This window comes from Meleagris gallopavo, chromosome Z, assembly GCF_905368555.1.
Source record: "Meleagris gallopavo chromosome Z, MGAL_WU_HG_1.1, whole genome shotgun sequence".
NCBI classification, from domain to species: Eukaryota; Metazoa; Chordata; class Aves; order Galliformes; family Phasianidae; genus Meleagris; species Meleagris gallopavo.
In genome coordinates, this window is record NC_139435.1 from 44,221,101 (window position 1) to 44,235,837 (window position 14,737).

Sequence of the window (14,737 nt, forward strand, 5' to 3'; positions counted from 1 at the left end):
TGAAAGCTGGAGGCCAGGGTCTCACTGTGTTCTTTCCCTTCCCCCACTCAGTGCGGCTCTTCCTCGATGCCACATGCTGAAGAAGAGCAGGCTGACAATGGGTGCAGATGATGAGCGCTTTCATGAGTAGGCCAGCTACACCACACTTGCCTCAGATGAGATTCATCTAGACAAACTGTAGTCAGGAGTCTGGCTTTGTATGTACCACCCATGCTCTACTTTCAGTCCATGCCTACTACTCTGAATTCTGGCCATAGAAGTAGTTAACTTCAGTATAAGATCTGTCATCAGCTGCAGAACTAGAGAAAGAACACCTGCTAACACGCGTTGGACTGACGCAATGAATGTAATAAAAAACCATGTTGTTATTAGTTCTGGTTTTCAACAAAAGACAAATTATTTATTTGTTTCTTCAAATGAAGCATAACACTAAGGTATAAAGGGTGTATAAATAACATCTGATTGTGCTCCTAAGCTCCATGCTATAACTTTCTTGCAATGACATCCTTCAACAAATTAACTACATCATTACTGTTAAGTATTAATTGCACAAAACAGATACACAAAATATATAATGAGCTAGAAGGAGGACAACATTCTTCCATAATGACAAACAACTGTAACAAGAAATGGAAAAAAAACAAGATTTAGGCTTACACAGATGGCAACACTGAGAGTTTTAAGTCCTCTCTTTGAACACATTACATGTGATAAATAATATGCAAAATACTTAAAGAATTTTGTTGTTGCTTACAGAAGATACTTAGCAAGCAAAGAGCCAGTAGCAACCACTGCCTCATGTTTCATATCCCCATCATTCAATGCAAATTTTTACATTTCATGCAGTAATCCTGAGCTTATTTTCAGTAACATTGAAATGTCATCTATGTTAATTACCAAATACATACAGAGCCCAACTACGGGGTCTATTGTATTATTAAGGCATGAAAAAAGAATAACAGTTTATCAGCTCTGAATGCCACAAATACAGCACAGCAGTTAGAAGGCTCAAAAAAACTCAAAAAGTATCAGTGATGTCTGTGACAAGGTTCACCCAGAACATGACTGTGAATCATCAGCATCTTAAAAGATAACAGCATCAAATCCTGGCCTTGCTGACATCAGAGAGTTTTGCCATTGCCTTGACTGCTGGACCAAGCTTCAGAGCTATCAGGAGTAACTCAAGTCTCCTTTTCATATCCCCAAAAAATCGACAAAATTCCTCTCACTCAAGTCAAGTATGAATTTAAAAACCACTACTATTAATTAGTATTTTAAGTGTATGGTAAGATTCTATTATACAGCATGGCAAGTAGTAAAAAGCCTTTTCAGGAAGTGTTTATTTGTTAGTCTGATTTATTGGTACTTTAAAAGAAGGTGGAATTAGCGTGAAAAGCACTTCTGCCAAATTTATGTTGCATTTATAACTTACTTTTAATCTGTAAGTAAAGGCTTTGGAAAGCCAAACACAGGATATATAATGCAATTCTAGTATCCATGGTTCAGTGTTTCTTCTCAAAGATGAAGAACATTAAAGTCATCAAGAGAAGAACTCATCATCTGCATAAACTTTAATATCAGAGTTGTACAGTTCTCCATGTACTGTTTTACATAAGAAATTATTGCAAAATGCCCTGTACTAAGCCAAGGTATTCCAGTTCAATTAAGACATTGAAACTGAAGCCAAATTGGTTGCAAGTTTCATTTAACTCTTGCATTATATCCCACAATGGATCTACAATAGCAAATGATCTTCTAATGATTCTGCTACTGCCTGCCTGCCCCCGTGTAGATATTTGCCTAATAGAGCACAGAGTCCACAGATCCAGAAATCCTATCCTTCACGTGAACATTGTAAAAATGCTCTGTTGTAAAAAGAACCATGGAATGCAAGAGGGACAAAGCTCTGTAAAAGCATCTGTGCATATTCCTTTCCATGCCTGCACTCCCTGCACACACAAACAACCCTCTGACAAAGATGGTGGCATCCAATTTTATTAGTGCAAGGCTTTGAAGAACTTAAAAGATGCACAAATACAATATAGCTAATATCATCTAAAACATCATTATAATATTGAAAAAAACGGTTTGTCACAATAAACCATTCAAAATATTCTCATTTGAGAAAGGAGGTGAAAAAAAAGTTGTTGCTTTTAGAATTAATGTGTTAGATTTCACGTGATTTTTGGTTAATTTACACTAACAAATAATATAAAGAAGGCTAAGGCTATGAACTGTTATGTTTCATTTATAAATATCCACTTCTCCTCTAAAAAAAAAAAAATTGTTACAGAAAAAAGTGGCCAGAACGTTTACATATGTTGTAAACTGTAATTTGGTTAAGTTAAGCTGTAAAAACCAAACATGTAAGTGAAGTTGAGCACAGTGTAAGAAAAAGCCATTTTTTTAATTAACAACTTATTTACAAGTTTAATCAACTAGAGTAGATGTCCTGTGTTTGTCACCAATATTTTATTTTAACTGGTAACTTACACACTTTATAGTAGAACAACAAAAGAAGTTCACTATATACAGCCTTTGTACAGGCTACTTGACTATACACAAGGCATAGTGATCATGACACAACCTAGTCTTCATTATAATTTGTGCACGAAAAGACACCAATCAGATGTTATGTGAACATTACAGTGAAATGACATCACAGGTCCAGTGAAAATTCAGTATAATACAAAACATTTATCTACTGCAAATGACATCTTTTTAAACAATAAGCCTTTACTCAGTAGTAATTTAACCAGAGTCTGATGCAGAAATTTGTTGTGTAGTTATAAGTCTTTTAAGTGAAGCAACCTCTGCAGACAAGTTTGCTATGCCCTGCTTCAAATACAGGTTCTCAGACTCCGAGACATTGTAGACATTGTCTTTTATTTCAACTCCAGTTTTGCAACCATTCTGAATTTTTACATTGAGTTCTTTTTGATGCCAGAGTTCTGGTTTGAGTGACCAGTCTTGGATGTTTGTCACCTGAACTGAGAAAGGAGTGTGAGAAGAATGCACCAAGTTCTGTGCACCATGTTTTTCAAGCTCAAAATGTCTTTTTGAGGACATATCAATAGGTGATGACAATTTCTGTGTGGCATCATAGTCATTATCCATCGCTTCCACTTTAACTTGCATGGCTTTGGCTTTAATTCGAAGCTTGTGAGGCAAAGCAGAAGAATTCACTTCTGGAACTTTAACTGTTGCATGAACATTTTTATGTTCAACTGGAGAATGGATTGGACCCTTAGGAACCTGCTGCTCATCTTCTCCATCAGATGACTTTCCAACAACTCCATCATCAGTTTCTGAAGTTCTAGGGGAATTACTGGAGGACCTATTAACTTGCAAGAGAGGAGGAGAATGTGAGTACATGTTGAAGGTAGTTCCCATGTAGTTTGGATATATGGATGCTTTGTATGAACCTCTGTCATCTCTTGGCTCTCTCTCTAATTCCATGGGCTCCTGTTTTATAATCTGGAACTTATTTTCAGGACTTCTGCAGTTGCTTTGTATACAGCTTGCTTGAGCATGCTCTACTGATGACATTTCAGACATATCTGACATAGAGCTTTGAGGAGAATGCTTAATGACAGAAATACAACTGCTACCAACTACAGATGGTTCATGTTCATCTACAAATGAGTTAATATTTGGTTTGGAACTTTGATAGTCTTGGAAATACACAGTTGTTGAGCTACTGAGTTTCTGTATCTCTTGGGCATAGGCTGCAGAACTAATTAAACCAAACTTTAGCTTCAACGAAAGTAGCTCCGCCTTCAAAGTGGCATTCTCCTCTCCCAGTGCAATTAGTTTGTTCTCTAAGACAAGGTCATTCAGTCGTCGTTTTTCACGAGATCTTTTGGCAGCTTCATTATTTTTCCGCCTTTTCTCCCAATACATAGCATCTTTCTTTTCATCCGGAATGAATTCTCGCTTTCTCCGACAAGCCGAAGATTTGCTTTTTCCACTACTTGCTTCAGTAAGTAGTATATCTTCATTTGTAGGCAACTCTTCAGACACTTCTGCTAAAGTAGATTTAAGTACCATGATTTTGTCCACGTTGCTACTTGTGTCAACAGGTCCGTGTTCCTTTTTAAGGGTCTGCATTTTTCTCAGCTGCATCAGAAACAATTTGTAGTAGATCTACAGTGAGCAATAGAGCAAGCTATTTCTCCAGTACTTCTCACTCCACAACTTGATAAATACAATAGTTTTAAATCCACACACATTCTTCTGTTTGTTTCATAGTTTCAAACAAAAGGGCCCAGATCCAATTTTTTGGTAGAGCCAACAGGAATCTTCTGGGAAAAAAGAGAACCTGGAAAAAGCAGAGAGGTTGATTACTATTTAGAAACCACTGGTTTGGAGAACGCAAAAGTAACTTTTAAAATAGTAGCACTATGTTTGTTAAACCTGCTGTTGCCTGAAGGAGGATCAATGCTGAAGCAACTAATACTCTGCACTCTACCTAGGTAGCAGATTTGCTTCCAAAGCAAATACAATGTGATCCAAAGAGGAAAAAATAAAATCAATTTAAAAAGTGGGTTTTGATGCTACCATAATGTAATGACAGAACATTTTGCGGTATCACTGACCAACTTAAACCTCTAATACTTAACACTGCAAGACACTAGGCACACTGATGAGCAGCACTGAAAAGTATCCTGTTCTTCTACATTAAAACATCCCTTCTGAAGACAGCTGTGGTGCCTGACTTAGAAATGCTCTGCATGTGAGTTCTTCATGGATTAAAAAATAACTTAAATTGATTTAGAGATACTGGAGTGCTTTCTATTGTCTTAAAATCACAGCACTATCCATTGAGGCTATTAAAGATGTAATGGTTGGTTTTGTACCCTGTAAATAATATGAACAGATATATATACCTAAATACAAATGTTTATTCACATATATGGGGTTTTAACATGCTTTTTTTTTTTTTAATCAATCATACTGACTCAAACAAGTAAACAAACAAAATTTTGACATCTGCCTGTTAAAAAATCTGATGAAGAAAATGCATTGGGTAATTTTTTTTTCTTATCTCTTACAAAAAAAATATTAAAGCCAGTGTTGAAAAATACATTAAAGAATAAACATTAACATAATTTGATAAGTAGTTTTGTTATATCAAAGTAAAGTTTAATACTTCTGAGGCACGCGCATCCTTGAAAAGCGGTGTTTACACTGAAGTGAAAGTTTAGATGTAAAAGTTTTGCCACTAGCAAAGAAAACTAGCTTAACATTTAGCTTAAAACACTCTGATCATTAAAAACGAACTCAGCATTTAAATGACTTCTTTTAAAATTTAGTCCCTCTTAAAGCAAAAAATACTTTATCATTAGATCTTGACCTGAGATACAGCTTCTCACTATCTCATTTTCCAGTCAGTCATGCTCCTGGTAAAATGAATGTAGCATACAAATTGTTTGTATAGCACTTACTATTGCGTCAGCACTGATTCTTGCCTGTACAATAACAGATAAGCAACTTGAAATTAGTATCACTATTTATCAGAAATATTTTTATAATTGCTATTGATACTAATTTCAGTATTATCAGTTTGGAAAGTTACAAAAGAATTAATTAATCCTATTCTGCCAGTTTCTCTTTTCCAGAAAGCAAAGAGAAGTGAATGATGTAATAACAATAAAGCAGGGTCATAAAGACTCAGGTTTCAAGCTGAGTTCTGTTCCATTAAAGCACGACAACTCTTCTGTCACAAAAAAATCAGCACATTTAATAGAACAGCTAAGTACAATTTCCTAAAATCCATAGTTAATTACTGACATGTAAGTATTTGTTTTCAATAATACAGACTTAATGGAAAATAGAGTTAGAAGCCAGCCACATCAAAGTCATTGTCTAACGCTTCAGTGCAAGAGCAGCAACATGAATTTCTGTATTTGTAAAACAAAAAGTAATTACATAGCTAGATCCTGATCCAAACTTTTAACTGGTGTCAAAAGGAAATTTCTGTCAAGTTAAATAGCAGTTGGATCAGGTTTAAAAAAAAAAAAAGCTCCACAATGTAGAAACATCTGTTTTATATAAATATAAAATGTTGCTATTGTTTTATATATATAAATATATATATATATAAACACAAATGTGCTATGTTGTGTAACTTATTCCATATATATACATATATAATGCATGGACATTAGAAAGTAGAAATAAAATAAGACAGGTCACCAGAATTTCTTGTAAAATATTCATATTGTGTAAGGTGGTTTTACAAAACATGGAGAAAAATACTGAGATTTAATTTCATTATCCCACAGCATTGGGAATGCACAGCTACTGATCCATAGTCATACTTAATCATCAGTCTTATTCACCTGCGCTATAAACAACGTACAGACTTCTTTGGAAATGCATCCACCTTCTACAACATAGAAGTATATGCAGTTTAACATATACTGAGTACCTAAGAAATCACCACCTGTCTCTTAATATGAAACTCAATCAACTTTTATCAAGGCTAAAAGTGTTAAAAACTACTACTCTGGAATTTCAAGGTCTTACCAATGCAGGAAACCAACTGAATTTTACAGTACTTGAGAGCCATTATTTTCTATGTATAGAACACAGCTACAAGATACCCTGGAACATCTACACTTAGTTGAAACAGTAACAGTGGCAAGGAAGTACTTATAAAACATAGGGTTTATCCTTATTTCTGGAAGAATGATGCTACACATCTTCTCTTCAATAGAAACGTGTTTTTTTCCCCTTTTATACTCCAATCTTGCACTTCCACTCTGTAGAAATCTTAAACATGACTGTCCTAAGATAAAACCCATGGCTGTGTAGTTCCCAGCTCAAAGTTTATCAAACACTATGATATAGGGAAAATACAAGAACTGAAAGCAATGGATAAAAATAATTAGCAAAAAGTTTGTTGTTATTCCAAATGAATGTAGACTAATGACATAATTTGCCACTAATACAATTCTGTATGTGTATCAGTAAAAATTCAACGACACGTTCAAACAATCTCAATGCTGGCACTGAGCCGCACTTAAAACCTAAAAGCACAGAGTTTGCATCCTTCAATTCACATGGCCTCTATGGTTTGGGCCATTCTAGCAAACAATTTCCTCAATTTAGCACTGATTAACTCCTATTTCGGCCAGTCCCCCTCCCAGATACATTGTTCCTGTCACAAATTGACAGAATGCAGACTGTATGCAAGTTTACACCTATGCATGTATTTACATATATATCTATGCATCAAAACAGTATTTTTTGTGCTCTAGCCAATATTTTTTTCCAGCCAGAGTCCATCAGTAAGGCTGTGAAAGACAGAAGTGTAACCCAGTGACAGTCATACTGACAGCATACATTGCTATTTATGTAGTTCCTTCTAATGCCATTACTTCTGTGAACTAGCAAAACTACTATAAATCTTTATTTAGTGATTTCCACTTTTTACTTGAGCTCTTATATCACAATAACTGGACTTGCTGCTTTACAAGCAGGAGTAAGAGTTCCTGTTTTTTTTTGTTTGTTTGTTTTTTGGTTTTTTTAATACCTCTCCATGTAGATCAGACCAATACTAAGTTTGTAAACAAAGTAAATTCCATCTGATGACAATGGCAAAGCACCTTCAATAAAAACTACCATTTCATTTCACTTGCATTTTATTATTCCACTGGAAAAGGCAATACTTATACATGAATTAATGAGCTGCAATTATTCCTCTGACTATATTTCAAATTCCAATATTTTCCCTTAGGATTAATTTTTCAATTGTTTTATTACTCCCTCATAAACTATTATAAAACCAACATTTAACACTGCCTTACATTAGTCACTGTTGATTTTTTTTTTTTTCCACTTGGTTGATGTTAATGACATTGAGAGCCAATTCAACAATGCAATAACACTCAACCCTATTAACTACAGACCCAGTCTTGCTCCCACAGCAATTACACCATTGGCTTGAATAGAAGCAGGATACAATCCCAGTTCCAAGCATTAATGAGATTGTTTTACAGAACTCATAGTACTGAAGCAAAAAATTATGCATATAGAAATCATGAAAAATATTTCTTGAGATCTGCACATAAATTAAGTGATCTGATTGAGTCAAAATAGTACATTAAGGATCTGATCCTAGGGATTTCTGTGTTCACGTTGTAATATCTGAAATATTTCAAAAGGTTGAAGGACAGGTTCACAATCTGGCTTCTCTATGTCGTGTAATGTAATTACGCAAGTCAGTTCTGCTCTTGAGAATGTACACAGATCTCCACACATATATTTAAATTATGTCACAGAGTAACTGCGTGTCACTCTGTGTGGTAACTTATCCGCATTTATCAAAATACTATTCGTATTTATCAAAATAATTCATGTTCTCTCCAAGCATATATTTCAAAACAGATCCCGGAATAAGAAAACTAATTTTATTCTTCTGATAGACTTATCAAGTAAAATTAAATACTATTTCTAACAATTGATTGCTGTCAAACAAACTTCACTTTTGTGTGGCCAAATGCATCCCACAATCCTTCAAGACAGGAAAAAAAAGTTTAAATATAGCTTCATATTTTAAAAAAGAACCACGACTTTATTTCTATCCACTATATGGCAAAGTGCAGAAATACATTAAAAATACATTAAAAGCTCACACTAATAAATGACTGTGCATGCTTTTAGTTGCTGTTTCCCACATTTTGCATAGGTCTTGTGAGCTATTCTTCTGTCATTCTGTCACAGGTTATTTATTTTGAAAACATGTCTACATATCAGAAAAGCTAGTGTAGAACCCACTCACAAGTAGCAAAATGCCAGATTGTACTCTAAACTTTGAAAAACTGAAGAACACACTTCATACTGTCATCTCCCAAATGTTTTAGAAACATTTGCTAACTATCTAAAGACTTCTACATGGTACAAGAAAGATAATCATCCACATTGCTCACACAGGAGACAAAGTGTGTTTGTAAGTTTTAGTAGCGAATACATATTTTAACACCGCTTAAACACTTTGGAACCACTCAACCTCTACTGTGAGCCACTCTACAACTACTGGTTTTCCCAGACAAAAACTAAGCCACAGGTTTCTCTACATCTGTCAGGCTTAGAATAATTTGGAAATACTCTCCAGCTGAAGACACAACCCCCAAATCCAATTCCAATCTCCAGTGATATTGTTCAACACACCTTGTCTTGTCTGTAAGATTATGTTCCTATTTAAGAAAAGCTTTAATGCTGCCTCCACTGGAATAGTGAGTGATCCTGTCCCTAGGATGAGTTATTGGGCAAGAAGGTCCAGGCAGTTTAGAACAAATTAAGTTCAAGCTCTCTAAAAAAATAGAAAATGCAATTTATGCTGTAACGGACAAGTTACCCAACATCACAGAAGGGAAAAGCATTAGCAATATGGATGTTATCACCAATTATTGCTATTACATAGTTACATTCATATAGACCACGAATCCATTACAACAGCAAGGAGCAATACAGGACTACTGCTCCTGCACAGAGCTCCCTTTTCTTAGAACTTCATGGACATCTTAAGAGCTTACGGTTCCAGGATCAACATGTAATTAGGTCAGTGGAGCACTGATGATGATAGCTTTGTACAAGATGACCTATTTTTGCTAAAATGTTGATTTGCTCATTGAAAGTAATGGTACATGTCTAAATAACGTAATCCATGGAAACATCAAGAATCATTCTTTTATTATGACATTTTTCAATCACATCTTTAAAAAATGACTAAGCTCATAATATAATCAAAAACAGTACTGCATTTTTGTATTACCCACCTCCAATCTGCACCCATAAATTCATTGTCATACGTAATTTTTCACAAGAGATTTTTTTGTTTTACAATAGCTATTTAAGCTGCTGTTTATCTTAATAATTACAAACTCATTCATTCAGATAGAGCTTGCTTCGCAAAGGTAAATCACACAAATTGTGCAAATAAAATAAACTATTTTGGAGGGACAAATCATATGTTAAAAGGTAGCAGTTTGTCAGAAAGGTCAATCAAGGTTAATAGGTGCAATACTGATTCACATATTCTTAGGAAGACTGTATGATTGTACCAGACCTGCTTAACTTTTTTTCCCCGAACTAGCTGCCCTTGTTTAAGCAGGGATAGGGTGTGGGGAACAACTTCTAAGAATGCTACTCAGTGTCAGGAGAAAAATTAAAACTGAGAAATGCATGTACTACTCATGTAAATATTTAATTATACTTACATACTATATGGTGTATATATGTGTATATAAATCATGTCACTTTATTTAACTATCACAGAATCACAGAATTGTAGGGGTTGGAAGGGACCTCTAGAAATCGAGACCAACCCCCCTGCCAAAGCAGGTTCCCTACACCAGGTCGCACAGGTAGGCGTCCAGGCGAGACTTGAATATCTCCAGAGAAGGAGACTCCACAACCCCCCTGGGCAGCCTGTTCCATTACTATCATATTACTTCCCAAAATTTCACTAGAATCCCAATAGAAACAGCAGGAATTGATGTAACAGTACATTTCTCCTCATTTCAACAGCAATGTGATGTAGGAAAAACTACACTGCGCAAAGCAATCACTTAACAGTAACAGTGCTCTGGGAATAAGAACTATGTTCCCCTAATTAAGGACCATTAAAAAATATAAAATCACTTGTTAATTATTCTGGTAATAAATGGCTCTTTTCAATTGAACTGTGTTCTTAAAATGCCAAGCATGGGTCAGACCTTTGGCTGACCTAAATTTATTATAGTGCTACTTAAAAGCAGCAGAATTATGTCAATTAATCCCAGCAGGTACTCTAAACATGTATCATGCTATATAACTGAAGTGCAAACATGAAATAAACACAATCTGTAAAACACCGACTACCACTTACTGCAAACGAAACAGAAATAGCAACCTTCAGAGCTCCAATGCCACAAGACAGGCCAGATTTGAAGAGCACCACCACATGCACCGAGCTCTTTTTAGTTATGCACCACTCCCTAGAGAAGTTCTTGCTGCACTGACACATGCTTCACTGCAGTTAACCTATCTCTGTGGTAAAAACTGGTAAAACTGGTAACTATTCAAGTATATTAGGAGAAAATTGAAAATTACACCAAGATAGAACAACTCAAAAAATGAAAAAAGTTCTTAAATGAGCCTTTCTATAGGACAGGTTTGTGTGTTATCTGTTACCAGATTCAGCATCAAAATATGAAATTAAATTCTACAGTTGAATAAGGAAAAAAGAAAACAACAGGATTTCTAAGGAGGGCAATCATAATTCACTTCAGCTCTACCTCTCAATATAAGAAGTTTTTAAGAATGTTGCTTCCATCACATTTTGAATCAAGCCCAAGTATATCCTTGGTTATGCAATCCTATTTTTGACAGTCATGCTTGTTATTGGTATTAGATAGTTACACACCCTAATTTAAATTTTTTTTTTCCTCCATACGCTGTAAAATACTGTAACTGAAATCATCTGACATTTTGTCTCAGAGCAAACTGTAGCAATTGGCCATCTATTTGCATATTTTTTATATTACGTATCCTAAGCACATTTGTATCTCATAACTGGCTGTAATGATCATGGCAAGGTCACCTAGAAGAGTCAATTAAGCTGATGAGTCAGATACATTGCTTAACAGTGTGTAATAAGACACAAACAGAGAATTTTATTGTTCAGGTTATTGCATCATAGTGATGTTATAACAGGAAGATTACTGTCTGGAAAAAAAACCTATTGCATAAACATAGTTTGCATAACTATCTGCTAAAATAAGTCAATTTAAAATGAGCTAAAGGTTTATTTCTGATTTTTATTTCACGATAAAGATTTGGAAAAAAAAAAAAGAAAAACAACCAGCATGGTACTGGTATCTTTTGCAGGCTGTGCACTACTTGCATTGCCATACACAATGTCTGTACACTTAACAAACTTCTGCTCAAGCATAAGAAACATCATTCTTCCTTAGGAAAAGGTTAGGTGTGGAGAGTTAAGTAAGTTCATATTGCTTATGGGAAGGTTCTAAGGTTTTTGACACTTTCCATATCTGTTCTTTTTACCAAAAAAAATAAAAAATAAAAAATACTACAACAACAACAGCAGCAGCAGAAACATGAAGCTCCAAAGTCAAACCCTCAAAGCTGGATAGATAAGGATAAATAAGAGTCCCCTACAGATTGAGTCAAAAATAGAAATAAAAATGGAAAGGTAGAGCGTTGTAAAGAGGTTTAGCACTTCAAAAACTCTCATGTTATAGACATATTTATGTGACGAAGTGTTATCTTTTAGTGCCAGTGATATTGAGGATCTTTTATTCAGTAATCCTTAAGCTTGTTGGCTTAAACTGGGTTGGTAGGTCACAGCTCAAAACCTTAGTCATTCACATTTCTTATCAAAGTCAACATTTTGATTGAACAAGGAGTGTAAAAGTGATGTTTTGTTTTAAACTGGCCCCTGAACAGCACTGTTTTAAACTGCCCCCTGAATTGAATTAATTACCGAGGAGGGCAAAAATGACTCAAAGTAGGTTACGCACACAGGAGCGAGCACAATGCAGCTGAGAACAAGCATTCAACTCAAAAAAAAAAAACAAGGAAAAAAAATCAGACTGCTTGTTGCTCTTAACAGAACTGCAGGGGTTTGCCATCAGAGCTGAACTTGACCCCCACAACCAAGCAGCAAGCGACAGAAAAGTTTGCATGTTATTGACACTACTGCACTTACTGAATACTTTTGAATACTTCACTGTTGCTATCTACAGCAATTACTATGAAACACAGTGCAAGTGTTTGCAGTGCTAACATTACCTTTAGAGGTCCTGGTCACGAAGAGTGATTCTAGTTCTCTCTGGTTGGAGGATCTTTACGGACACACATAAAAAAACTGCCAAACGCTTAAGGCAGCGCTCGCAGGATTGCTCCCGGAAAGCACGAAGCACGGCCTGACCCCAGAGCAGCGCTGTGCCACGGAGTACCGAAGTGACTTGGCAAAACAGCACCATTGGGCAATAGCCATTTTTGACTCGCTTGTTACGTAAGGAGAACGCCGAAAACATGGGGATGGCGATGGGGCTGTGTCTCGCCCGCAGGCACTATGCACCGCTGAGCACGGGCCCTTTGTCTGCCGCCGCAGCCCGGACACAACGAGCTCCGGGCCGTGCCGCCCGGCGCTTTCGGAGCCACGCTGCGAGACGCGGCGGCCACAAAGGCGGCCCGGCCCGGCTCGTTCCCTCCGCGCGGCCCCGCGCTGCCGCCGCCGCCCCCCACCCTCTTCGGCCCAGAACAAAGGGCTGCGGGGTAGGGGGAAGCGGCAGCGCCCCCAGCCCTCATCCGCTGCCGCGGGGCGCCTGCCGGCCCCCGCCAGGCCGCAGCCAACGGCCGCCAACGGCCTCGCGGATAAGGGACGCGGCGGCCTCGCGGGGAGCGGGACTGGGGCGGCGGCGCCCCCGGCGGCCGCGCTGCCCGCCGCCGCTGAGGCTGTCATACTGACCTACTTGTGCACCGTGGGGCGGGGCGGGGCTGTGCTGCGCCGCTGGCCGTGGGGCGCCGTCCCGCTGCCGCTCGGCGCGGTGACAGCTTCGCGGCACGGCCGTCCTCACAGAGATGGTCTCTTTTTCGAGGAACGGCGACCGAGAGCCGAAACCGGGGCACCGCGCGGCGCCCGGCGGAGAGCCTCCCACCGGTACCTCTCGACCGGAGCGGCTCCGCGGGCGCGAGGCTCACAGCCGGGATGCAAAAGCGCATCGAGTGCCGCTGCCAGACCGCGGAGACTAAACGTACCGGGGCGGACCCTGCGACGGGCACGGCGCGGCAGCCCCGGTCACTTCGTAGCGAGGCGGATCCCCCGCCGCGCCCGGCCCGCCGCCAGCGGCCCCGCGTTACATAATGCTACATTTCCAGGAACTACGATGCGGTCCGTCCCGCGGCACCGGGAATACTGCGACAGCGGTGACGGAACCGCTCGCGCCGCGGCATTCCGCCTGCACCCCGCCCAGTGGCGCGTCCTGCCCTGGGCACAGAAGGCCGACCCCGCAGACGCGGAGGGCGCAGCGCTGGAACTCTCAGCGGAGCGTTCCGGCGGCGGCCGTAGGCGCGAGGTGCGTTATGTAACGGCCGCTACGGACCCGGACGAAGCGCGGTTGCGGGAGGGCGCCGCCAGTCGCAAAGCAACGCAACGCCTCGCCCCGCGCACGTCTGTACCCGCCGCGCCTTCCTACCTTGAATGCTCGACGGGGCGCCAACCATCCGGCGAGGCAAGGCGAGGCGAGGCGAGGCGAGGCGAGGCGAGAACGCTACGCTGTGCCGCGCTGTGCCGCGCTGTGCCCCGGGCAGCGTCGCCCCGCTTGCCCGTACGCGAGACGAGCGAGAGCGTGCAGCGGCCACGGCGGCGCGGAGGGATGTGTGTTAGTAGGTCAGAGCTGCGCGGCACGGAGCGCGCAGCCCGCATGCCAGCCGCGCCGCACCGTGACTGGCGGCCGCCGCGCCCCAATCGGCAACTGGCGCCGCCGGGAGACGGCCAATGGAGGCGGGCGGAGGTGGGGCGAGGCGGAGCAAGGGGCGGGCGTGGTACAGTAGGTCTGTGTGCTGGCGATTGCATAACGGCCGGCGGGATTGGGGGTGGTGCGACGAGTGCTGGCGCTTACGTAACCAGGCGTGCGGCGATCGGGGGGGCGCTAGTCCCGCGGCTCCGCCCCTGCGATGGGTCTGGCGGCCGGGCTGCGGCAGAGGCTGCTGGGGGGTTTCT

At 39.9% G+C, this 14,737-nt stretch overlaps 1 protein-coding gene across 2 annotated transcripts; it reads right to left on the reverse strand.

Annotated features, from left to right (window-relative positions):
* Window positions 1-378: 378 nt before the first annotated feature.
* Window positions 379-14,352, reverse strand: NFIL3 (nuclear factor, interleukin 3 regulated). Of its 2 annotated transcripts, none has more exons than XM_085213266.1 (2): window positions 14,211-14,352; window positions 379-4,321 (listed from the first exon to the last, which is right to left on the reverse strand). In XM_085213266.1, exon 2 carries the CDS (start codon window positions 4,123-4,125, stop codon window positions 2,752-2,754), a length of 1,374 nt encoding a protein of 457 aa, XP_085069392.1. In that variant the 5' UTR covers window positions 4,126-4,321; window positions 14,211-14,352; the 3' UTR covers window positions 379-2,751. The 2 variants fall into 2 exon arrangements, with proteins under 2 accessions (XP_085069392.1, XP_010724161.1); XM_010725859.4 differs by lacking the exon at window positions 14,211-14,352 and adding an exon at window positions 12,802-12,946.
* Window positions 14,353-14,737: the final 385 nt, after the last annotated feature.